Genomic DNA, 27,777 nt, shown 5'->3' on the forward strand with positions numbered 1-27,777 from the left:
ACAATTGTGATGTCACAAGGCTGCCACCAGAGGGCAAGCCAACCTCCCAATCTGCACATTCCCAGACTGCAGCTCTTTGTTTTATGGTCTTGGGGCATGAACTCTGGGCCTGGACTCTGTCTCTAACCACTTCAATGCAAGACTAGTGCTCAACCACTCAAGCCACAGCACCACTTCCAAGAGTGCAGATCTTCAAAGACATATTAGTGCTATCACAGATGCTGCTTTTCAGAATCCTCAGCAATGAGCAAACCCACAATAGATGTAAATTTTACACACACTTGATCAACATTCGTCAAGTGTATAAGAATTTACACACCTGACCCTTGTGTGTGTAAGGAGAAGATATGCTGGCTGACAGGAGACTGTGGATGAGGGACATTTGCTGACTTTCCTCATGGTTGGTGAGAGTGGCAGGGAAGTCAGCCAGCCACACAGAGCAGGCAAACTCTGAGCTCCTGATGACTTAGTCTCTCCACCTGCTCCTGGCCTTTGGTCTGGGCTCAACCCCAGAGAGTGGGGAGAATTTACCTGCACTGAAGACAAGGCAACCACAGATCAGGGCCTTCCCCCCCCCCAGCCCAGGTTCTCAGCTCCATCATTTTAGCCCAGAGAAAGAATGTCGCCCTGGACACAAGATTCTGGCCCAAATCTCTCCTGGTGATCCCATTGCCTGAAAGTTGAGGTCAGCCTGCACATCTCCACACTGGTGAAGCTACAAGAATACTTAAAAAAATGACTGCAGAGTCCCTTTGAGGCCTCACTTGTTCCAACCTCACCACAGTAATATGTCCCTGGAGGCTGCTTTTTCACCCTACATATATGCATTTTGATGAGTCCCTAAGACTCTCAGAATTAGCAGACACTGTGGTGTGTATGCTGAAAACACAGATGGTTCCTCTTGTTGTTACACTGGGCTGGGTGTTCAGGGAAAGGCATGATATGACATCTGATTAATAAATTTCTATCTAGGTTTAATCCAGATCCAAAATGTTTCTTCAGGGACATTTTTCCTGGCTTGAAAACAAGTCAAGACTCTCTCCCCCCACATCACTCCCTCCCTCCTTCCCTACCTATTCCTCCATTTCTACCTCCCTCCTGTCCCCTCCACTCTCCCCCCAGCTCTCTCCAAGAGATGTAAACAGCAATACTGGTATCAAGGGAAAAAAAGGGGCATGTATGGTTTGGCACCAGTGATTTTTGTGAAAAAAAAAGGATGTCCAGGGTGATGGGTACCAAGACATGTGAAAGGCTATCAATGTATGTGAATTAATGCATCTTCTACCTGGCAAATATCATGTAACCCTTTTATTAATTACAATAAAAAATTATAAAAAAGTATGTCCAGAATCAACACTTATCACTTCATGCTGATTAACTGTGAGAAATTAAATCAAATGGCACAAAGACGATAACACATAAGAAGTCTCAGATTACAAATCATAGAGTCTATGTAGATACTGGGATTAGAAAACACCTAAAATTTCAATAGTAGCAATTTTGTGAGTCATACGGAGACATCAGAGTAAAAATGCATTTGCAAGAGTTACTTCAACTTACATTGTAATAGCTGTGATTAAAATTACCACAAAATAGATTTCAATACATTCAGTAAGCTTTTATATTATGTGCTTAGTTAAATTATACAGCTGAGCCTCTGTGTCTCACACTTAGCTACTCAGTACTCTGCAGCTCAAGGATTGCAATTTAAAGCCAGCCAAGACAGGACAGTCCATAAGACACTTATTTTCAATTAACCATCCAAAACCTGCAAGCAGAGCTCTGGCTAAAGTTGTATAGCAGAGTGCTAGCTAGAGGATCAAGGTTCAAAGCCACCCCAGGCATAAAAGGACCTGAGACTTTTATCTCCATATAAGCTCTAGAGAATGGAAAATGGGACTTGGCTCAAGATTAGGGTATAAGCCATGAGCTGAAGAGCTCAGGGACAGCACATTGGCCAAGTACAAGCCCTGTGACATACAAAAATAAAAGATGACCAGATCAGATTCATATGCATTTATCCTTTTAATGAGGAAATTCTGAGAGTGCTCCTTTCTGGTGTTCTCTCTGGTAATATGCAGAGGCCTTCACACTTGATTCAAGATGACAGTGAGACACAAGATGGCCAGTAGAGGTCAGCACAAACACATTGGAAACAAAACCTAAGATACTCCAATTGCCTGATAATTTAGCTAAAATAGGTTAGAACTGAGCATGTTTGTATGAACTGTATTCTGGCAGCATGCTTTATAGCCAGTTCTGACAAAGCAATGGCTTCTGGAAACATAGTAGGAGGATTTTACTTGGACATCTGTGTCACAATTTGGCTACTTCCAAGTAAGAACTTCAGAGTGTCTTGGCTCCAGGGAGTGGAGACTGAAAGCTCAGATAGTGCTGTCCCCATGGTGATGAGCTAGGACAGGAAAACAAGTCCAGGAATAGAAGTGACATTTCAGATGGCCAAATGTCTGTCCAAGTTTTATCCACATCTAAGGACCTTCTCAATCTTTTTCTGCCTACACTGGCTTGACAAGAGGTCCCATCTCCCTCCTAAAGATGACCAGAGCAAAGCAGGTGTCTGGATCAGGTAGATGTCCTTCCTTATTACTCCAGAGAAGAAAAGAAATAATAACAGCAATAACAAACACTAAAAGCATTTATGATGAATGGAGAGGATTGCAGGGGGTACTGATAAGTGTGCTGAAGTTAACAGGTATAGCATCACTAGTCAAACTTTCATAATGATAACTAGAATCATCACAATAGCAAAAGATCTACAGATGATAGAAGATTCTAAATTAAGAAAACTGTGTGGGGCCAGGAGTTTGGCCTAGGGCTTTGTCTGCATAATCCCGTGATTCTCCACCATGTAGAAAACCCATGGGAGGCACCTGATGCTGTCACCTGCACTCACAACCTCTCTGGTGACTCTGTAGGCCTCACCACTGGTCAGGTGTCAGCATGCTTATGTGAATAAATACGCAAGTCTCCTGTTTTCCACATCTCATAGAAGGACTCATGCTATTCACCTTGAAGGAAAGCAGTGATGGGATAGGGATGTCAGATATTAGAAATGGGCTTCCACGTGCAATCACTGATAGATTGAGATAGCTGTCAGCCTCGGGTGATCACTTTTCCCAAACTCTTTGAAATATTCCACCTAATTGATGCTACTAGAATTCACTTAAATTTGATTCCAATTTTGTCTTTCCATGTGGCATTATAGTGAGGATAAAAGACTTCATTATGCCTTGGAGAAAAATATAAAAATTTGTAAACTCTGTGAAACAACATAGTATTCATGATGTTACAGAGCAATAAACAACTGAAAGAACTTCTTTTCATTCCTATATTTTTTTCCAGTCATGGAGCTTAAACCCTATGCCTGACTTGCTGTCCCTGAGCTCGTTTTGGTAGAGATTAGTGCTCTACTACTTGAGAAACAGAGTCACTTCTGGCCTTTTCTGTGATTAATTGGAGATGAATCTTAACAGAATTTTTGCTAAGGCTGGCTTTAAAATGTGGTCTTCAGATCTCAGCTTCCTGAGTAGCCACGATTACACTGGTGTTCAGTGAAAGATTACTTATTTGTATGTTTGTTTATTTTATTATTATGTGGCTTGAACTCTGGGCCTGGGCATAGTTCCTGACCTCTTCAGCTCAAGGCTACTGCCCTACCCCTGGACCCACAGTGCCACTACTGGTTTTCTGATGGTTAATTGAAGATAAGAGATTTACAGACTTTAGTGCCTGAGTTGCCTTTGAACTGAGATCCTCAGATCTCAGCTTCCTGAGTAGCTAGGATTACAGTTTACTTTTGCCAGCCCCAAGGCTTCAACTTTCTGCCTTAGCTCTTTCATGCAGTTCCTTTTGCTCAAGGAACTCTTTTCTCTTGAGCCATGTCACCACTTCTGAAAGAACTTATTTTCAGTGGGTCAATGGGTTGAAACTCTGCCTTGTCGCTGTCTCTGAGTTCTTCAGCTTAAGGCTACCACCCTACCCCTTAGCCTGGACATTGTCCCTGAGCTCTTCAGCTCAAGGCTACCCCTCTACCCTTTAGCCAAGCCCCACTTTCATTTTCTACAAGTTAAATGTAGATGATAGGGTACTCATATTGAGCAAAAATGAACAAGAGAAAGAGGGTCCAGGTCCTCAGTTCACATCCTAGTACTAGCACAAATATGTGTACACACACACACACACACACACACACACACACACACACACACACACACATTGACCAATTGATGTGTAGAAAGCTTTCAATTTGATGCAGTCCTATGGATCATTTCTTGCCCAGTTTCCTGAGCAACTGAATTCTTCTTTAAAACAATAACCTGTGTCCTTATCTTTAAGGATTTTTCCTATAGTAGTTGCTATATACACAGTCACATGAATATCGTTGATGCATTTTGGATTGATTTTATACTGGCGAGATTAGGGAATTAGATTCAGTCTTCTATCTGTAGACATCCAGTGTTTCCATCACAATATTGGATGAGACTCTTCTCAAGTGTATGATTGAACATTGATACATCCATGTGCGTCTTTTCTGTCCCACTGGTCTGCAGGGAGCCCAAGCTAGCCTGCAAATGAAATTGAGGTGAAATGATCCCAGTGAGGTGATTTTGCAGGTGTCCCTCTATGAGCTTGTTGCCTGGAGGACATCTTTGCTCAAGGGAAGTTTTCCACATGAGTTCATTCACTCACTATCTTGCAACCTTTCCACTGGAATTTAGCCAAATCCTGAGATGTTCTCAGTGTATCTTTCCCATTGTCCTGAGACAAAACCTCACACTAATGGTGCTAGTCTCTCCAATTAGTATCTACTTGTCACACTTCTATGTGTATGAATTAAAGTCATTGGGCTTGCAGTTGGGAGCCACTACACCCGACTTAGAACCAGATTATGAAAATCCCCCAATATAAGGCACAATTCTCGATAGCATCAACCATTGTGTTTGATTTCTATTCTTTCCGTTTTCCCCTTAGCATAGACCTTTAATGGTCTGTGTCTAAAAGTTTTCCAGAAAAGGATTTCCAACTTCAGTTTGACCATAAAAATCAGAAGCTAAGCCTTTGCTCTTCCTAAAGGAATCTTTAGTAAAATCCCCAAACCTACAGATTTTTGACCTCCATAATATGTCTGAGGAGAGGATTCCTTTCCTGAATCTGGCCCAGTTTTGTGAATATTGGAGGAAAGAGTAAGTCTAGACACTGAGACTCCAATCTGAAAATCCTAAAAGATTGTGATGTCACAAGTGGACCACTAGATGGCCAGCCAACATCACAATCTGCAAAGCCCCAGAGTGCAGTTCTAGAAAGACCTGGGGAGCAGGAGGGCTGCTACTTCCTTCTGGTCCACAGGAACCTGAGGCTGGCAAGCTGGCTGCACAGCTATCACCATAGGCCTGTGCCTGAGGCTCTGCTCCCACTAACATGGGTCTGTGTGTCTGAATAATGATAACTTCATTTGATCTGTACTAAGGAGTCTGACAATGATGCTCCTTTTCAGCAGCTTCCAGGATGGAGTGACCACTCCAGATCAATGGTGGACCTAGATGTGTGAGCACCAGCGCTGCGTCTGAGGGGTGACTAGCCATTGTGACAGCCAGCATGACTTACCCTGTGAATTCTCAGGAGGAAAGGACACCCGGAAGGCCCCATCTTCTCAGAGGTTCAGGTGAGGGATAACTGAGAGTATGAGGGAGCAATTGGAGATGGAAAGACTTGGAGAATTGCAGTGCTCTCACACATCCTGTTTTCAGAATCCTCAGCGATGAGTGATACACACAATACATTTAAACTTTACACACTTAATGCACTTTTCCTCCTCGTGTGTGTGAGGAGAAGACATGCTGGCTGACAGGAGACTGTGGATGAGGGACATTTGCTGACTTTCCTCATGGTTGGTGAGAACGGCAGGGAAGTCAGCCAGCCACACAGAGCAGGCAAACTCTGAGCTCCTGATGACTCAGTCTCCCCACCTGCTCATGGTCTTCGGGCTGGGCTCAACCCCAGGGAGTGGGGAGCATTTTCCTCCACTGCAGACAGGGCCACCACAGGGCAGGGCCTTTGTCACCCCCAGGTTCGCAGCTCCATCACTCTGGGTGGTGACGGCTTCATTTAAAGCCCAGAGCAAGAATGTCAGCCCTGGACAGAGCACCTTGACCCAAAGGTCTCCGGGTCATTCCAGTGCCTGAAACTCGAGGTCAGCCTTCCCATCTCCACACAGGCTGACACCCCATGAATACTTAGAAAAATAGACTGGACACCTATGTCCCCTATTTGTTCAACCTCACCACAGGAAGATGCACGCGGTGTCTGCCTTCTTTTTCCTACTTAGGTGCCTTGTGGTGAATCATTAAGAATCTCAGAATTCCTCCACTCCGGGTGTGCATGATGAGGGAGGAGGTGGTTTCTCTCATTGAGAAACTGAGCTGGGTGTTCAAGGAAAGGCATGACAGGATATCTGATTGATCCAATTTCAATCCATTTTTCACATAGGATATTTTTCAGACACATTTTACTGGCTTACGAAAATCTCAAAACTGACTCTCAGTCTTGCCCCTTTTCCTCCAGATAAAAACAGAAGAAACACAGAAAGAATTTTTGAGAGTGAATAAAAGCTCTAAGAAGAAATAATTATATATTTCATATTTTTATGAACTACACTGTTCCATCAGTTGCTTCCACGTAGTGTTATATATATATATATATATATATATATATATATTTTAAATAATCCTTAAAGTGTGTCTATAGCGAAATACTCCTGAGGAGAATTCTGAGAGGAATTCTCTTCAGGGAAATGTATGTCTCTCTCCTCTGGTGTGGACACCTGTGGACACAAGGCCTGTGGTGACTCACTGAGGAGAGCCAACCTGCAGCTGTGCCCAGCACTACCCGTCCTCTGCTCATTTGCATGTGCCCAGAGCTCAGCCCACTGCCCTGAGCACTTCTTCAGAGTCTGCCCACACCCTGGGCAGCAGTCAGTCCAGTCAGCACACAGCATGGACATGAGGACCCCTGCTCAGCTCCTGGGGCTCCTGCTGCTCTGCCTGCCAGGTAAGGAAGGACAGTGCTGGGCATTGACTCAGCCTAGGACATCCAGGGCTGTCTGGAACTTCACGGAAGACTTTTTGTAACATGGTTAGCAAGGAGGATAATTGTTTTTCTGTGCTTCCATTGCCAGGTGCTAGATGTGCCATCCAGATGACCCAGTCTCCATCCTCCCTGTCTGCATCTCTAGGAGACAGAGTCAAGATCACTTGCGAGGCCAGTCAGGGCATTAGCAATTACTTAAACTGGTATCAGCAGACACCAGGGAAAGCTCCTAGGCGCCTGATCTATTACACATCTAATTTGGACACTGGGGTCCCATCCAGGTTCAGTGGCAGTGGATCTGGGTCAGATTACTCTCTCACCATCAGCAGCCTGCAGCCTGAAGATACTGCCACTTATTTCTGTCTACAAAGTTACAGTTATCCTCCCACAGTGATAGGAGTCATAACAAAAACCTCCCAGGGAAGCAGAAGTGAGAGGCTGGGCTTCCCCAGCTGCTCCTCCTGCTGCCTCCAAGGGCTGGCACAGCTTCTCAGAAGCAGCCATCCTCTGAAGGTCTTTTGAAGTTTCTGGTAGAAGCAGCTCTCTGTCTGCAGCAGTACAAACATGGCAGTGCCTCTGCTGATTCAATAGAGCACGCAGATCCTAACATGGAGTCTGTTAGAGCATTAATTGGGATTCGTTTGGATAGTAGAGACATGTTAGTAATCCAAGCAGGTTTTTTTTTTTCCGTTCCTGGGCTTTGAGCTCAGGGCCTGAGCAACTTCCTTGGGCTTTCTGAAGGCAAGAACTCTACCACTTGAGCCACAGCACCACTTCCAGCTTTTTCTCTGCATGTAGTACTGAGGAATCAGACCTGGGTCTTCGTGCATGCAAGGCAAGCCTTCTACCACTAGGCCAAGCTCCCAGATCCAAACAGGATTTTTTAATGTAAGAAATGAATTAATTTTTATCGTCCTCAATGTATTTGCACAAATTTCATCAACAAATAAAGATAATTTGCCACTTCATTTCTCAATTTTATGACATTTGTTTTCTTGCTTTATAGAAATTGGAAGGAAAAAATAAAATAAAAAAGGGTTTCCCACTCATGCATTCTTGCCACCATTTGCAATATTCATATTCCTGATGATGACCATACTGATTAAAATGAGATGACATCTCAATGGGTTTTTTGAAAGATTTTATTAACACTGATTTTTACATCATATTTCAAATGTCATGTTTAACAAACAAGTATTTAAGAGGGGAATCTCTATATGCAACCACGGGCACACAGATTTCAGAACATAATTAAAATGAAGCTGAGGGTTTGTATGTCATACATACATATCAATCTATAATATATCTGTAGAGTATATATCCCATCGTAGACATTTATTGCACGAGTGGGAAGCCCTTCTACACCACTGGAGATAATGCAACTCTGTGCAACCACTGCAGAAGGCTGTATAGAGACTCCTCAAAAAACTGAAACTATAACTGCAGGAAAGGAAACAATTCCAGAGCAAAGAGGCCATCTATATACTTGGATAAAATCATTGCCAGCTATTCATCTGACAGATTTATATCCAAAATATATAAATAACTCAAAAATTAAACCTCAGATGAGTAAATTGTCTAGTAAAAAATGAATGATGGATAAAGAAGGTGTGATATATAATGGAGATTTATTTGGGTATAAATAAGATATTTTGTCATTTGCAGGAAAACACGTAGAAACAAAGATAAACATGGTTAAGTGAATTAACCCAGAGAAATATTTTCTCTCATATACAGAATCTATACATATTTTAAATACATGAAAACAGAAGAGACAATATGTGGGAAAAAGAAGAGAACCAAAATACACAGTGGAATTCTATGCTGCTGTCAGAAAGAATGACATTGCCACATTTGTAAGGAAATGGAAAGACTTAGGAAAAATCATATTAAGTGAAGTAAGCCAGACTCAAAGGAACATAGGCTCAATGGTTTCCCTCATTTGTCATAATCAGTAGGAATATTGGGCTCTCCTAGCAGAGATTTACAACAAGCAAAACCTATATACATAAAGCCATATAGTATGATACTAAAAGAACCTCCAGGATATAGAAACAAAAGCCATATAATGAGTGATTGTTGTCCTTACTGTACTATGTTAGCTCTCATCTCTTTGCTATCCCTTGGTTATCTCATATTGTGACAGTATTTTACCTTGTTATCAGATATATATGTATATATGTATATATCTATATATATGCTTATTTGATTATTTGAAATGGGATAGAGAAGGGGGAAAAACAAAATGAAGGGTGGGGGTGGAGGAGGGAAATGTGGACCAAAATATGAGAAAGGGTATCAAGGTGTGTGAACTAATGTACCTTCTATGTGGTGAACATAATGTAATCCTTCTATTAATTACAATAAAATATATGAAAAAGAGAAGAGAACCCAAGGGAAGATATTCCTAGAGGGAGGATAAGATAAGGTATTGAAGAGAGGAGGGATGTGATCAAAGTATATTATTTACATGTATATACTGAAACACATTGTTTTGTACAATATAATCTAATAAAATGGACAAAATAAAAATAAGTAAATAAATAAATGAAAAGAGAATTTGGAGGAGGACATCCTGTATAATTTTGTATGTGGGGAAGTAACCTTTCAGCATTTAATACAACCTGTTAGACAAAATGTGACATATTTCACCCCTGTGTATGATATTTCTCATAGATTTTTACATATGCCTTAAATCACTAAGGTATTTCCCATTATTTCTGTCTTCCTTAAACATGAATAGCTTTTGAATGATCATGAAATAAACGTTAATTTTTAGGAATATTTTTAACTTCTTTACTCACATGATCTTGTTCCTAATCTTGTTAGAACAGTGAATCATATGGCTCAATATAGATTATTTTTTATATCTCATAGTTTTAAAATGGTTTTTAAAATGGTGCAATAAATTTAACTTACTCAAAATGGAGTCTTTGAGAGAAGGAGGAGGCAATAGAGGAGAAGGCAGTAGAAGGCAAGGAGAACAAGATTAAATTCTCCCCTTCACTAGACAAATGACAGCATGAAGAGAAGAAAAAGGTAGGTATGTGTGATCAAAGGCCAGAGGAAGTTGTTGTCAAGTAAGCTTGGAAGACAAGTGAGACCGTGAAAACAAAGGCTGTAATCAATCCTGGCCAGAGATGAAATAGGCCTGACACTGACACAAATTGCCTGTGAGGCTGCTCAGTGTGGTGGTACTGGGGCTGGAATTCAGGGCCTTGAGCTCTCTAGGCTGCCATTCTACCACTTGAGGTCCACTCTCAGCCCTAACACTTACACAGATGAGGACACTGAGGCAAAGAGAGGCTAAGGGAGGGGACATTGCACAAGATCCCTAAGCATGTGGAGTCCTGTTGCTAACCCAGCTAGTTTCACCTGAGGCCCTGCATGAGAATAGTTCTTCTGTGACTACTGATGAAGTCCTTTGAGTGTGCAAGGATAATTCTGCAATTGAAATAGTACAGAAAACAAAACTCTGCATAAACCAGATGGAAAGGCAGAGGAGTTCCCGTCATAGGGAAATATGTGATTTAGAGGAATGATGACCTAAGCCACAAACAAGTGGCAGAGTGCTACGTGACCTCCACAAGGAAATACCCCAACACTCACAGTTTGGAGAAGCAGGAAAATACATCCATGGTCTTCCATCTTGACCAAGATAATGAACACAGATGGGTGTCTTAATCTCTGTGGAACTAAAAACCTGAATCTAGAGTGGTGGACAGTGCTACCTCGAGGTAGATGATGTCACTCTCTGTGAGGTAAGAAAAGGCCCACTTCTTCTGTATTATTCAGTTGCCCCCACCACACACACACACACACTGTTTTGGCCAATAGAGTAATGCCTTTTTCTCATTCTGTTAAATATACAGGAAGGGATCAAGGAAGAAATAAACAAGTCAAGTAAAGAGAGAGAAAGCAAAAGAGAAAAAGGAAGGAAAAAAGGAGGGAGGGAGGGAAAGAGAGAGAAAGAAAGAAAGGAAGGAAGGAAGGAAGGAAGGAAGGGAAGGAGAGAAAGAAAGAAAGAAAGAAAGAAAGAAAGAAAGAAAGAAAGAAAGAAAGAAAGAAAGAAAGAAAGAAAGAAAAAAAGAAAGAAAGAAAGAAAAGGAAAAAAGAAAGTTTCTAGCAGGAAGTGAGTGGCTCTTGCATGGCTGATGTCACAAACTCCAGGATCTGTCTGACTGGATCCTGAAGAGAATGTGGAGCAGAACACACTGAAGCCATTTGTGTTTCAGAATGTTGCAAGAGCAGAGGAGTTGGTACAGGGCCGTGAGGAAATAATATAATTTATCCTAGCCTCAAACATGAATGCACAAGACAAAACTTGAGTGAGAGGGGTGAAACGTGTCTGGTTCCCCCCATTTCATATAATATCCATCTTGTCATATATAACGGAAAATATTTAATTTTCTATCGGCTAATGGAAGTATACATTTATTATACTTGAAAAACAAAGTATTTTCAGGGATGAACATTGTTTCCCCATTTATTTCTGTTTATTTCTTTATTTATTTCTCCCACTCCCCTCTTACAAAGGGGTTGAACCTTGTAAAGCCACAAAGGGTTGAACCTCCAGAACCATAGCCAAAATAGACCTTTTCTCTTCAAACATCGGGTTTAGTCACCTTAACAGAAAACTAACAGGTATGGTAAAGTAAGCAGTATAACTATATCCTCATTTCTCTTTTTTTAATCTTTAATTAATTTTGTAAGAGAGTTTCGATTTAACCTGTCAATTTAACAATGCGTCTTGCTCAGTGTCACCCATTTCATAATTCTTCCCCGTTGCTCTCTACTCATCCCCTCCATTTACCTAATTGCATTTCAATTCTTATTTTGCAATATATTTCTCACATTTTTTATACTTATATGTTAGGTCTGGTTTCTGTGACTTGTGACACCTTTCTGACTCATACTCCTATAATCAAGGCAATTCAATTTAGTAACCATAATACTCCAGAATCTACTAATATAACTACCACAGAAAGAGGCCAGGGGGCTTCTCAGAAATTTGTCTGACAGCAACTAATAGTAATCCACCCAAAAATGTATGGATTATTCTTTATAATGACTCCTCATTATCTATTAGGTTTTTGTTCCTCTTGGCCTTTGCCTTTTGAATTCAAAAGATATTCTAACAGCTCATGGTTTAGAAACAGCATAGACTTCCATTCAACACCACCCTCATGACATCTGGAAACTTCAATAGAGAAACCTGTTCCTTGATTCTGGAAATTCTCCAGGATTACTTCTGCTATGAAAATACAGAAGAAAGAGTAAAGAGATTCATCACAGAGATACAATATACTTATTGAATAATTTGGTGAGCTTGAAAAAGATTACAAAATAAATATATTATCCAAAAGTTCCATTTTAACTTCTTTATCCACATTAAAATACAGACTGCATGCTCAGGGCTTTTAACCCCTGCATGACTATGCTGAAAGATGGCCATAGCTCATCATGCTTTAAATGTAGAACAAATACATTTATTTGCCAGCATATTAGAGGTAAGGTGCCAGAGAACAGAAAAACAAACATGACCTCTGTACGTGTTTCAACCGGGAAAATAGAATTTAGAATGGGCAGACCAACAGGAAGCAAATTTGGAAGGCAGGTAGAAATCAGGATTTCAAGACTTGTAAGTTTTCATGTCTATGTAGTTGTGTTTATATTTCTAATACATGCCCATAGCAGTGGGTATGCAAACACTGAGTCCTGGCTCTTGTACTATTTGGATCTAATAGCTTCATATTTAGGATATTATGTGCCATTTGTTCCTTTGGTCTTGACTTGTCTCACTCAACATGATTTGCTCTCGATTCATCCACTTCCCTGCAAATGCCAGAATTTTATCTTGTCTGTTAGCTATGTAGAATTACATTGTATACCACATTTTCTGTACCCATTCATCTGCAGTAGGGCAACTGGGTTGTTTCCATCTCCTGGCTATTGTGAATAGTGCAGAGATGAACATAGCTGAGCAGGTGTCCTTATCATATCCTGGGTTAAAATGTTCAGCTTAGATGCCCAGAAGTGGTATGGTGGGATCATTGGGAAGTCTATTTTCATTTCCTTAAGGAACCTCCACAACATTTTCCAGAGTAGCTGAACTTGTTTACATTTCCACCAGCAGTGTAGTAGGGTTTCTTTTTCTCCACAACCCCACTGGCATCTGTCATTGTCTGAGTTCAGAATCTTGGCCATTCTAATTGGGGTAAGGTGGTATCTTAGGGTTGTTTCATTTGCATTTCCTTTATGACCATAAATCATGAGCATTTTCTCATATTCTTTTCTGCCGTTTTAATCTCTTCCTTTGACAAGTCTGTCTTTAGTTCCCTTGCCCATTTAGTGATTGGTTTGTTGGGTTTGGGGGGTATTAGTCTCTTAAGTTCCCTGTAGATGCTGGATATTAAGCAATTGTCTGATGTATTATTGGTAAATATCTTTTCCCAGTTGCTTGGATGTCTTTCTACTGTAGTAGCTATGCTTTTATGTGGAGCACAGAAGTATTTCTAAATAGCTATGTCTCCTTTAATCTTAGGTGGATATCTCTCTATTCACTGTGTTCTCACAGACTTTACAAAGTGATTATTTCCACTATTTTATTTTATACTCCTCTATATGTTGCTACAAGATCCATCGGCAAATAATAATTTGCTTCTTTATTTCTTAGCTTACTGTCTGCATTTATTTCTTGCTTCATGCAATTTGAAGCTGGCATTCTGAATAAGTTTGCAAGGAATTGATAGTAAACGTGTCAGTATTCGATGTAAGCTGATGAGAAAAAATGGTATCATCACTGAGTATGACACTTGCCCTAGATTTTAATATTTTCCATTATTTCTGTCTTCCTTAGACATGAGTAGCTTTTAAATGATCATGAATAGATTCTGACTTTAAGAAATATTTTCAACAACCTTACTCAAAATATCATGTTAGAATCGTGAATTAAAAATGGATCGACATAGATTATCTTTTTTTCTTGTTTAATTATTTTTCACATATTTTTATTATAATTAATATAAAGGTTACATTACATTCGCCAGATGGAAGGTGCAAGGTGCATTAATTCACATACATTCATACCCTTTCTCATGTCTTGTTCCCCATTTCCCTATCCTCCATCCCCTCCCCTCATCTTGTTTTCCCCCCTTCCCTATCCAATTTCAAATAACCTAATACAAATATATCCAATATATCAGTTAACAAAGTGAGATAGTGTAAGAATATGAGATAACCAAGGGACAGCAAAAGAGATGAGAGATAACATAGTACATTAAGGACAATAATCACTCATTATATGGCTTTTGTTTCTATATCCTAGAGGTCCTTTCATTTAGCATCATACTATAGGGCCTTATGTATCTAGGTTTTTCTCTATTACAAATCTCTGTTTAATACTTTTTAAAATACTGAACATACATATATTAGATACGACATAGATTATTTTAAAATCATCTAATTTTAAAATGGCTTTCCATAGGTGCAATATATTCAACTGCAAAAATGCAGTGCTTGAGAGAAGGAAGTAGGAGAAAAGAGAAAAAGAAAAACAAGATGAAAATTCCCTTTCTTAAGACAAATTATGACAATATGACAGAGGAAACTGGTTGTTCAGAGGATGTTGTCAAGTAATCTCAAATAACAACCAAGACACATGAGACAGTGAAAACACACAATCTACCATGGCCACAGAAGATGATACTCAAAATTTAAAAAAAAAAAAAACTGAGTGGGACCAGAATTTGGCCTAGATGTAGAATGCTTGCCTAGAATACATGAAGACCCAGGTTCAATTCTTTGGTGCCATATCCATACAAAAAGCTGGAAGTGGTGTTCTAGTTCAAGTGGTAATGCACTGGCCTTGAGAAAGCCCAAGGACAGTGCTCAGGCCCTGAGTTCAAGCCCCAAGACTGGCAAAACAAACTTTTTAAATACTATGAGCCAGATCAATATGGTGGTACTAGGGTTGGAACTCAGGACCTTAAACTCCTAGACTGCCATTCTACCACTTGAGCTGCACTCTCAGCCTAGTAAAATCATTCTAACACTTACACAGATGAGGACACTGAGGCAAAGAGAGGCTAAGGGAGTGGACTGGTGCACACAATCCCTAAGCTTGTGCAGTCCTATCCCTAACCCAGCTAGCTTCACCTGAAGCCCTGCATGAGAATAGTTGGACTGTGACTACTGATGAAGTCCTTTATCCAGAGTGTGCTGAGATATTTCTGGAAAATTGAAATGGGGCAAATATGCCATTATGGAGGTAAATAAAACAGAAGTACAAAGAGTTTGCCATAGGGAAAGAGTATGATTTAGAGACATGAGGTCCAGAGGCATAGACAAGAGGCAAAGTGCTGCTCTCACTGCACAGGAAGATGTCCGGAAACCAAGCACAACTACCCAATAAGCACAGTTTGAAGAAATAGGAAAATGTAGCCTGGATTCTATGTACACCAGGACAATGAATATGATTCCCTAATCACTGTGGAACAGAAACTCAAATTCTAGAATGGTGGCCTATGATATCACCAAGGAAATGGTGTCATTCACTGGGGTAATTCAATCAGAAGGTCCACTACTTCTGTCTTCTGTGCTATTGAAACACACACACATACACACACACACACACACACACACACACACACACACACACGCACCACAGAGAAATGACAGATTTAAATTTTAGTGATATGCTGATGGCTAGTACCTGTGAACCTACCTACTCAGGAGTGTGAGGCATGAGAATAGGTGTTCAAAGACAGCCTGTACAAGACACAGCATGAGACTCTTATATTTAACCACCAAAAAGCCAGAAATAAAAGAGTGGCTCATTTGACAGGGCATTCATCTTGAGTGAAAACGCCAATAGCAACCAGACCTCAGTTCAAAACCAAGAACAAATCCAAACTAAAATGAAAGAAAGAAATAAAGAAGGAAGGAAGTAGAAAGAAAGAATGAAAGAGTGGACGAGGTTACGTGATAGAGAGAAAAGGAAAGAAAGAGTGAGAAAGAAAAAAGAAAGGAAGAAAGATAACAGTTTTCAATTTGAAAGCACTTGATTAGAAGAGCAGAAGGTAAAGTTTTCTTCCAGTAAGAATTTATGAGTGAATAGAAGATCTAAGAAGGAACAAGAATGTGTTTCAATATATTTATGAAATACCCATTACATGAGTTGATTCTGTACACCAGACATTTGTGAAGCAGTCTTAAAGCATTTCTTCTCCTATCCAATGGTCTCCATTTTCTTCAGGCCAATGTATGTGTCTCTCCTCTGGTGTGGACACCTGTGGACACAAGGCCTGTGATGACTCACTGAGCACAGCCAAGCCTGCAGCTGTGCCCAGCCCTGCCAAGCCCCTACTCATTTGCATGTGCCCAGAGCTCAGCCTACTGCCCTGAACACTTCTTCAGAGTCTGCCCACACCCTGGGCAGCAGTCAGTCCAGTCAGCACACAGCATGGACATGAGGACCCCTGCTCAGCTCCTGGGGCTCCTGCTGCTCTGCCTCCCAGGTAAGGAAGGTCATTGCTGGGCATTAACTTGACCTAGGACATCCAGGGCTGTCTGGAACTTCAGGAAGACCTCTTGTAACATGGTTAGCAAGGAGGATAATTGTTTCTTTATGCTTTCAATGCTCGGTTCCAGATGTGACATCCAGATGACTCAGTCTCCATCCTCCCTGTCTGTATTTCCAGGAGACAGAGTCACCATCAATTGCAAGGCCAGTCAGGACATTAGCAATAACTTAAACTGGTATCAGCAGACACCAGGGAAAGCTCCTAAGTGCCTGATATATGGTGCTTCCACTTGGACTCGTGGGTCCCGTCCAGGTTCAGTGGCAGTGGATCTGGGACAGAGTTCACACTCACCATCAGCAGCCTGCAGCCTAAAGATGGGGCCACTTACTATTGCCAGCAGTATAGCAACTTAGCACCCACAGTGATACAAGTCATCACAAAAACCTCCCAGGGAAGCAGAACTGAGAGTCTGGGCTGCCCCAGCTGCTCCTCCTGCTGCCTCCATCTGCTGACACAGCTTCTCAGATTCATCTTGGAAGATCTCTTGAAGATTTTGGAAGAAGCAGATGGGTAGAAATCTCTTTACTCCAGCTCTCTGCCTGCAGCAAAACATACATGGCAATATCTCTTCTAATTTAATAGAGCACACGGATCATAACGTGGAAGGAGTCTGTTAAAGCATTATACAGGGCTCATTTGGAAAGTAGAAAGATGCTAGCTAATCCAAGTAAGTTACTTTTTTTGATAAATAAAGTTATTGCATCTAATGTCATCTCAAAATCCCAAATCATCAGGCCAGGAGTTTGGCCTAGTGGTTAAAGTGCTTGCCTAGCATGCATGAAGACCCGGGTTCGATTGCTTGGTACCACATATAGAAAAAAGCCGGAAGTGGTGCTGAGGCTCAAGTGGTAGAGCTCTAGCCTTGAGAAAGTCCAAGGACAGTGCTCAGGCCCTGAGATCAAGCACAGGACTGGCAAAAAAAAAAAAAACCCAAATCATCAAATCCCTTATTGATATATAAAACAATACCCGTTTTCACTAGTGAAAACGTATGCCAACAACAAAAATAAGGAAGTAAAAGCCCTACTCATAGCCTGTCTAATTTAGGTCAGGTGATCATGGAAACGAAAAATTTTCGAATTATTTATTTTATAATTATACACATTGAAGGAAAACATAATAGATAGCAGAGTTCTTTTTCACCATAAAATTATTTACACCCATTTATTTAGCTAGAAACACTAGCTTGAGAGGTACTGGTATATTCCATTTGTAATAATTTTTCTACAGGAAACAATTGTCATATGTCTGGAAAATGTGGAAGAAAATAGTTGCATACATCTTTTCTGTCCTTTTGAGTCTCAATCACTAAGAGTTCCATGTACTTTGGGAGAATCTCGGGTCTCCTGAATGGCCTGAGGATGCATTAAAATCAAGCAGTGTATTTGGATTCCATAAATACTCTTACATCCACACAAATGTTGCATGGGTTGTGGAGCTCAGACTTCTCCTACTGGCACCATTTTGACTGTATGTATGTATTTTAGGTAAAATTTATTTCACCATTCATAGCTCCTAGTGTGTTATTTAGGAAAAGCCAAGACAGCATGATAAGTCACACTAGCTACTATGCTACAGAAAACAACACCACACAGATTATTTTAAATGAAATATGCTTTCACTAAACTAATTGATTAAATTGAAAATAAGAAAAAAAAATCTTTGTAGCCCATTTAATGCAGGACAGGAAAAATACCTACACCAGGGAAAGATGATAGATCTGTGAGTCAATTGGAACAGTTATACTGTTTCTCTTCCAATATGTATCATTTACTTTTAAACAAAAAGAATATTTTAAATTCATTAACACTTTGTAAGAAAACAAAGTGTGTGTTTTCACAGAAGAAGTATTTGAGGAAGTGTTGGGAGAGCACCACACATGGTAAATAAGCTTAGAGACCAGGCTCAGACCATAAATATCAAGCCCCAGTGTGAGCACAAAAACACAAAAATAAACATAAAGAGCTTACTGAAAGCAAGTTCAAAATCTAATATGTCATCCACTAAGACTATTCTGTGTGTTCCCTACAAACTGAGATCTGTTCCTGCATTATACAACACTATTAGATAAGTTACTCCATCCAATGTTTATGTGTAATGCACTACAAGTATAGACTCCAAGCATCTGCTGTGATGACATGGCCTCTGGAGGAGTGAACTAACTGCAGAACACTCATGTCCCTTGCTGCCTCCTACTGTATGCATGCATGAACACCTGCTGTGCTAAATTACTCTAATGAAATGGCCTCTAGGAGAAGAACACTGCCTGCAGAAAACTGATGTATTCTGTGATAATCATGAACACCTGGCTATGCTGAATTACTGAAGTGAGCCTGGCCTGCAGCTGTGCCCAGTCCCGCCCAGCCCATGCATTTGCATATGCCCAGAACACAGCACGCGGCCCTGAGTATTTCTTCATGGTCTGCTCACCCCTGTGCAGGAGTCAGTCCCATCAGCACACAGCATGGACATGAGGGCCTCAAGGCAGATCCTAGGGCTGGGACTCCTGCTGCTCTGGCTGTCAGGTAAGGAAACACAGCAATGGAAATGTCATCAGCTCACTGTGCTCAGTTCTGTGTGGTTGTATGGGAGATCCTCAGGAATCCTGCATAATGATGTGGATGTTTCATTCTGTTTCCATGTCAGGGTCAAGAGGTGCCATCCAGATGACCCAGACACCATCCACCCTGTCTGCATCTCCAGGAGACAGAGTCAACATCAATTGCAGGGCCAGTCAGGATGTTAAAAAGCATTTAGAATGGTATCAGCAGAAACCAGGGAAAGCTCCTAAGCTCCTGATCTATTACACATCTAATTTGGCATCTGGGGTCCCATCCAGATTCAGTGGCAGTGGATCTGGGACAGATTATTCTCTCACCATCAGCAGCCTGCAGCCTGAAGATTTTGCCACTTATTACTGTATGCAACAACAGAGTGACCCTACACAGTGATGTAAGTCATAACATAAACCTCCCTGGGAAGCAGAAGTGAGAGTCTGGGCTGCCCCAGCTGCTCCTCCTGCTGCCTCCACCTGCTGACACAGCTAATCACATGCAGCCTGGCTCTGAACATTACTGCAAGCTTTTGATGGAACTTTCTTTTTTGGGGGGGTCTATTTTATTTATGTATGTATTTTATTGTGGGGGTAACGTGTAGAGGGGTTACAGTTACATTCACCAGGTAGTAGGTGCATTACTTCTCACCTTCTCCTGTTTTTGTCCCAATTTCCCTCCCCCCACTCCCTCCCAATCATCTTGTTTGATCCAACTTTCTACAAATGCTTCTTTGAATCTCTATTTTCTCCTCCTCTGACCCAGAAGCACAGACCTGGCCATGTGTCTTCTCATATAAACACCTCATTTGTGATTTACACAGTAAAACAGAAGCAAGCCAAGATCCCTCCAGTAGGACTTGTCTTAATATTTGAAATTATTCTCAACCCTACCTTTTCAACTCCTGAGGTACCAGAAGGTGGACCTAGGGGGTTGTCTGGGTCCATGGAGCTGCCTGAGGACTTGAGTCACATAATCCTGTGTGAATAAAGCCAGTGTGGGCCGATGCCCTCACCTGCCCGCATCCTCTCTGGGGGATTCTCCAGGCCTCACCTCTGATCAGGTGTCAGCCTGCTTATGTCAAGAAATCCACAAGTCTCTTCTGTTTTCAAAATCTCATAGAAACTCCCCTCATGATGAAATTCTGCAGGAAGCCAGAGGTGGAAAATGGATTTCAGAAATGAGCCACCACAAAGCAATCATAATGATCATATTGATGGTCATTTTCACAAACTCTCAGAAATATTCCAACTAAATGATCCCAAGTTTTTTCTACCCATCTGGGATCATAGCTGGAATGTGGGGGAAACTATAGGAAGAAGCTGGGAATGATATGAAACATCATAAGTTGCTCATGAGGTTATGCAGCAACAACTGCCTGAAATACCTCATTTTTTGCCAGTTCTGGGGATTGAACTCAGAGCCTGAGTGCTGTCTTTGAGCTTTCTCAAGGATAACACTCTACCTTTGAGCCACAGCACCACTTAGAGCTTTTTCTGTATATGTGGTACCAAGGAATTCAACCCAAGGCTTGATGCATGCTAAGCACCCAGCCCGAAAGAACTTCCTTAATCAAAGAAATCCTATGTGAACAATACCACAGCACATAAAAATCATAAATAAATTGCTTTATTTAAGAATTGTTTTCCAAAAAAGGCTGGATAAATGGAACTGCATTAAACTGCAGAGCTTTTGTATGGCAAAGGACATACCTAGTAAACTAATTAGGAAGCCTACAGATGGAAGAAGATCTTCACCAACCTCACACCGGATAAAGGCCTCATATCTAAAATATATCAACAGCTCAAAAATTGAATCACACCAAAACTAATCTCCAAAGAAACAACCATTCCATTAAAGATGGGCTAAAGACTTAAAGAGAGTCTTCTCTGAAGAAGAAACAACAATGGCCTATACACACATGAATAAATGCTCATCATCTCTGGTCATAAAAGAAATGCAGGGGTTGGGAGTTTTGCCTAGTGGTTAAAGTGCTTGCCTAGCATGCACGAAGACCCGGGTGCGATTCCTTGGTACCACATACATAGAAAAAAGCCGGAAGTGGTGCTGAGGCTCAACTGGTAGAGCCCTAGCCTTGAGAAAGTCCAAGGACAGTGCTCAGGCCCTGGGCTCAAGCCCAGGACTGGCAAAAAAAAAAAGAAATGCAAATCAAAACAACTCAAGGATTCCACCTCACTCTAATTAGAAAGACCAGGATCAAGAAAACTAGTAACAACATATATTGGAGGGGATGTGGCCAGGAGGGATCACTACTACACTGCTGTTGGGAGTGCAAACTCATTCAACCACTATGGAAAGCAGTATGGCAGTTCCTCAAAAGACTAAACATAGAGCTCCCCTATGACCCAGCAATTCCACTACTAGGTATTTACCCAATTGTCCAGAAACAAGGTCAGACTAAATCCACTAGCACAACGATGTTCATTGCAGCACCATTTATCATAACAAAGATATGGAACCAACTCAGATGTCCCTCAGTTGATGAATGGATCAACAAGATGTGGTATTTGTACACAGTGAAATTCTATGCTGCTGTCAGAAAGAACGACATTGCCCCATTTGTTAGGAAATGGAAAGACTTAGAAAAAATCATATTAAGTGAAGTAAGCCAGACTCAAAGGAAGATAAGCTCAATAGTTTCCCTCATTTGCCATAACCAGTAGAAACCTTGGTCTCTCCTAGCAGAGATTTGCAATAGAGCAAAACCTAGATACATAAGGCCATATAGTAGGACGCTAAATGAAAGGACCTCTAGGATATAGAAAAAAAGCCATATAATGAGTGGATTGTTGTCCTTAATGTACTATGTTATCTCTCATCTCTTTTGCTATCCCTTGATTATCTCATATTGTTACAGTATTTCACTTTGTTATCTGATATACTAGATATATTTGTATTTGGTTATCTGAAATTGGATAGGGAAGGGGGGAAAACAAGATGAGGGGTAGGGGTGGGGGAGAGGGAAAGGGGGACCAAGACATGAGAAAGGGTATCAATGTATGGGAATTAATGTACCTTCTATCTGGTGAATATAATTTAACCCTTCTATTAATTACAATAAAAATATTTAAAAAAAGAATTGTTTTGCAGCTGTGTTGCTATGACACATGGCTGTAATCCTAGCTACTCACACAGCTGAGATTTGAGAGTGGAAGTTTGAAAGGAGCCTTGGCAGGAAGGCCTGTGACAATCTTACCTCCAACTAACTACAAAACACTGCAGAAATGGTGCTTGGCTAAAAACATAGAGTGCAAGCATTGAGTATAAATGAAGTTCAGAGACAGTGTCCAGGCTCTGAGTCTATCCTTCCTAGTACTAGCACAGGTGTGTGTGGGGGGTTGTGGGTGTGTATCATTCTTTGCCCATATGTTCTGGGCAACAGTAGACCCTTTATAGTTAATTACTTGTGCCCTTGTCTTCAAGGATTTACCCTATATTAGTAACAAAGTATCACTTCTCAGGTATCTTTCATGCAGTCTGGATCAATTTAGACCCTATGTTTATAAAATGTCAGAATACTAGGCATAACTCTAAACAACATTGTGTTTGATTCCCATGCTTTCCTTTCCCCCTTAGTGTACACCTTCCATAATTTGCCTCTAGGAATTTCCAAAAACTCTTTCCGTCTTCAGAGTGACCACAAGCACACAAGGGAAGCCTTTGCGCTTCCCAAAGAGCTCTTTACATATGATTTCCTAAATATTATTACTACCTCCTTCTGTTCTCAGGCCATTCCATCCTTCTGGAAATCACTCAAATAAGCTAATGTGAGTGATCTAAACAAGACCTAGCAATGAGAAAATGACAAAATTTGGCTGTAGCTAAGTCTTGTCGAGTCTTTGCTAGCGGAGTCCCACTGTGCTGACCCTAATGTTACAAATTCCAGATCAAATGCAAGTCAGTGCAATTCTTCCATTTAGGAATAAGATAATCCAGACAGCCTTTAAGGGAAGGAGTTAGTGTTGAAAACAATGGTATGTGTCAGCTTCCCAGCTGATTAATCACCTTTGTTAGCAGAGCAAGGCAGTGAGTAGAGTGGCAGAATGGACTCCATCACGCAGAGCATGAGGCTGAATGTAAGGTCTGGGCCAGAGCCCTCAGCCTGTTGTACCCTCACTGTCACTCAGGGCCCCTCCTCTTGCCAAAATCACATCTTAGGCATCTTAGGCATAAGAAACACACCTCCTAGGCCACCAAATACATGTGCCATTCAATTCTCAGAATTCATGAGAAATCAAGATTCTCTAATAAACTGTTAAAAAAGAAAAAGTGTCTGATGAGAGCTGGGAGTGTTGTGTAGTGTCAGAGTGCTTGATGAGCATGAACAAAGCCCTGGGTCCAATTCCTTGGTACCATATACACAGAAAAAGCCAGAAGTGTTGCTGTGGTTCAAGAGGTAGAAAGAATGCTAGCCTTGAGAAAGCCCAGAACTGTACCCAAGGCCTGAGTGTAAGTCCCAGGACTGCCCAAAAGAAATGTCTCCTAAGAGGAATCAATTGATTTCCTATTTGAAACTGGCCTTAAAAGAGATGGACTAGGACCTGCTTTGTGAATATTCCAGGAGAGACCATGTAGACACTGGGACTCCAAACTGAAAATCCTAACAATTGTGATGTCACAAGGCTGCCACCAGAGGGCAAGCCAACCTCCCAATCTGCACATTCCCAGACTGCAGCTCTTTGTTTTATGGTCTTGGGGCATGAACTCTGGGCCTGGACTCTGTCTCTAACCACTTCAATGCAAGACTAGTGCTCAACCACTCAAGCCACAGCACCACTTCCGAGAGTGCAGATCTTCAAAGACATATTACTGCTATCACAGATGCTGTTTTTCAGAATCCTCAGCAATGAGCAAACCCACAATAGATGTAAATTTTACACACACTTGATCAACATTCGTCAAGTGTATAAGAATTTACACACCTGACCCTTGTGTGTGTAAGGAGAAGATATGCTGGCTGACAGGAGACTGTGGATGACGGACATTTGCTGACTTTCCTCATGGTTGGTGAGAGTGGCAGGGAAGTCAGCCAGCCCCAGAGAGCAGGCAAACTCTGAGCTCCTGATGACTTAGACTCTCCACCTGCTCCTGGCCTTTGGTCTGGGCTCAACCCCAGAGAGTGGGGAGAATTTACCTGCACTGAAGACAAGGCAACCACAGATCAGGGCCTTCCCCCCCCCAAGTTCTCAGCTCCATCATTTTAGCCCAGAGAAAGAATGTCGCCCTGGACACAGGATTCTGACACAAATCTCTCCTGGTGATCCCATTGCCTGAACGTTGAGGTCAGCCTGCACATGTCCACACTGGTGAAGCTACAAGCATACTTAGAAAAATGACCGCAGAGTCCCTTTGAGGCCTCACTTGTTCCAACCTCACCATGGTATTATGTCCATGGAGGCTGCTTTCTTCACCCTACATATATGCATTTTGATGAGTCCCTAAGACTCTCAGAATTAGTAGACACTATGGTGTGTATGCTGAAAACACAGACGATTCCTGTTGTTGTTACACTGGGCTGGGTGTTCAGAGAAAGGCATGATATGACATCTGATTAAGAAATTTCTATCTAGGTTTAATCCAGATCCAAAATGTTTCTTCAGGGACACTTTTCCTGGCTTGAAAACAAGTCAAGACTCTCTCCCCCCACATCACTCCCTCCCTCCTTCCCTACCTATTCCTCCATTCCTACCTCCCTCCTGTCCCCTCCACTCTCCCTCCCTAGATCTCTCCAAAGAGATGTAAACAGCAATACTGGTATCAAGAGAAAAAAAGGGGCATGTATGGTTTGGCACCAGTGATTTTTGTGAAAAAAAAAAGTATGTCCAGAATCCACACTTGTCACTTCATCCTGATTAACTGTGAGAAATTAAATCAAATGGCACAAAGACGATAACACATAAGAAGTCTCAGATTACAAATCACAGAGTCTATGTAGATACTGGGATTAGAAAACACCTAAAATTTCAATAGCAGCAATTTTGTGAGACATACGGAGATATCAGAGTAAAAATGCATTTGCAAGAGTTACTTCAACTAACATTGTAATAGCTGTGATTAAAATTACCACAAAATAGATTTCAATACATTCAGTAAGCTTTTATATTATGTGCTTAGTTAAATTATACAGCTGAGCCTCTGTGTCTCACACTTAGCTACTCAGTAGTCTGCGGCCCAAGGATTGCAATTTAAAGCCAGCCAAGACAGGACAGTCCATAAGACACTTATTTCCAATTAACCATCCAAAACCTGCAAGCAAAGCTCTGGCTAAAGTTGTATAGCAGAGTGCTAGCCTTCATCACAACATCTGATAGCATAAAAAGGCATAGCTTAATTTTAATGATGCTCTTAAATTTATGTGGCAGTGATTGTAGATAGAGATTACTTTCCTGAACATTTTTTATTGAACACGAAATTTGAAATATGTAAAAATGCACTGTTAATAAAAAACGTTTTATTAAAAAAAGAATTATGAACTTTACCAAAAAAAGTCTTCTATAATGAAATGTTCTCCAGGGATAAACACATTCTCAACAGGTAAATTTGTTTCCTAGTCTAGTGTGCACACATGTGGATGCAAGGCCTGTGGTGACTCACTGAGGACAGCCAAGCCTGCAGCTGTGCCCAGCCCTGCCCAGCCCTGCTCGTTTGCATGTGCCCAGAGCTCAGCCCACTGCCCTGAACACTTCTTCAGAGTCTGCCCACACCCTGGGCAGCAGTCAGTCCAGTCAGCACCCAGCATGGACATGAGGACCCCTGCTCAGCTCCTGGGGCTCCTGCTGCTCTGCCTCCCAGGTAAGGAAGGACAGTGCTGGGCATTGACTCAGCCTAGGACATCCAGGGCTGTTGGAACTTCAGGAAGACGTCCTGGTTAGCAAGGAGGATAATTGTTTCTTTATGTTTTCACTTCTAGGTTCCAGATGTGCCATTCAGATGACCCAGTCTCCATCCACCCTCTCTGCATCTCCAGGAGACAGAGTCACCATCAATTGCAAGGCCAGTCAGGGCATTAGCAGTTATTTAGCCTGGTATCAGCAGACACCAGGGAAAGCTCCTAAGCGCCTGATATATGGAGCATCCAATTTGGACACTGGGGTCCTATCCAGGTTCAGTGGCAGTGGATCTGGGTCAGATTACTCTCTCACCATCAGCAGCCTGCAGCCTGAAGATGTGGCCACTTATTTCTGTCAGCAGTATGATGAATTTCCTCCCACAGTGACACAAGTCATAACAAAAACCTCCCAGGGAAGCAGAAGTGAGAGTCTGGGCTGCCCCAGCTGCTCCTCCTGCTGCCTCCACCAGCTGACACAGCTTCCCACATGCAGCCTGGCTCTGAAGGTCCCTTGAAGATTTTGATGGAAGCAGCTAAGCAGAATTTTCACTATTCTAATGCTCTTTAGCAGCAGTACAAGCTTGGCAATGGGCAATGCCTCTACTGATTCAATAGAGCACAAAAAATATAGCATGGAAGAAGCTATGAAAGCATTAATTGGGGTTCATTTGCAAATTAGGGACACACTTGTTAATACAAGACACTGTTTTATTTTTCTAATTTTTAATCATTTTTATTTTATTGTTGGGTTAATGTATAGAGGAGTTACAGTTACATTTGTCAGGTAATGTAAGAGAAAATTATATAAGCCGCAGCCATTTTGAGAGGAGGTTATGTTACTGAGTAAGGTTAAATACAGAAATGGAGTGTGCTCTGGAGTTCCTTCAGACCCCAGACCATCTTCCTGTGGAACTGCAGGGCTCCTCACCTAGGTCCCTGTCCTGTCTAGAAACCCAGAGATAGGTGCCAATTCTCTCCACTGCTTGCAGCTCCTTACAGGTGACCTTCCAATCCTCCCCTCCTCCCCAGTGTCTGCCTGCATGTCAATGGATTCTAAAGCAGACTCTCCTAACTTTCCATCTTCATGGGGACTCCTCATGCACAAACTCTATAGGAGAGTTTGCTAACAATGGCTTTCAGAAGGAAACAATGAGAAGCTGCACACACACAACCAAACCCTGATGAGAGCAATCAACTCTCCACTCCATTGCTTTGTTATAATTCGTGAGTCTGCTCATTAGAGGATCCTTTTACTGGTGTTTTCTTTTTTGTGCTGATCCTAGGGCTTGAACTCAAGCTCTAGTGCTGTCCCTCAACTTTTTGTGCTCAAGTCTAGCACACAAGCCTTGAGTCATATCTCAACTCTGACTTTTTCCATGCTTAATTGGATACAAGAATCTCACAGAGTTTCCTACCCAGACTGATTTCAAATCTCAGTCCTCACATTTCATATCGTAGCTAGGATTATAGCAGTGAGCAACTGGAACCTGGATCTGGTTTTTATAAATTGTTCATTATTAAGCAGTTGTACAGGAAAAAGAGTTAGTGAAATGAGTCATGTAATGAATAGTTCTTGAATTTCTATGCTGCCACTTCATTACTTTTTGTGTATATTTATTTCAGGCACACTGATTTAACAGTAGCTGTAAAGCAAAGAAGGAAAATAGAGTCAGAAGGCATAATG

At 41.5% G+C, this 27,777-nt stretch overlaps 1 pseudogene and 1 gene segment (V, D, J or C); both read left to right on the plus strand.

Annotated features, from left to right (window-relative positions):
• The first annotated feature begins 6,815 nt into the window (after positions 1 to 6,815).
• On the plus strand, positions 6,816 to 8,127 carry LOC150060407 (immunoglobulin kappa variable 1-6-like). The segment is given in 2 exon segments: positions 6,816 to 7,068; positions 7,196 to 8,127. Coding segments are annotated over 2 exon segments (687 nt in total).
• A 17,874-nt stretch (positions 8,128 to 26,001) lies between these two features.
• LOC150060408 (immunoglobulin kappa variable 1D-13 pseudogene) lies at positions 26,002 to 26,608 on the plus strand (annotated as a pseudogene).
• Positions 26,609 to 27,777: the final 1,169 nt, after the last annotated feature.

Source organism: Megascapheus bottae, chromosome 7 (genome assembly GCF_031878675.1).
Source record: "Megascapheus bottae isolate mThoBot1 chromosome 7, mThoBot2.hap1, whole genome shotgun sequence".
In the NCBI taxonomy this organism is placed as follows: Eukaryota; Metazoa; Chordata; class Mammalia; order Rodentia; family Geomyidae; genus Megascapheus; species Megascapheus bottae.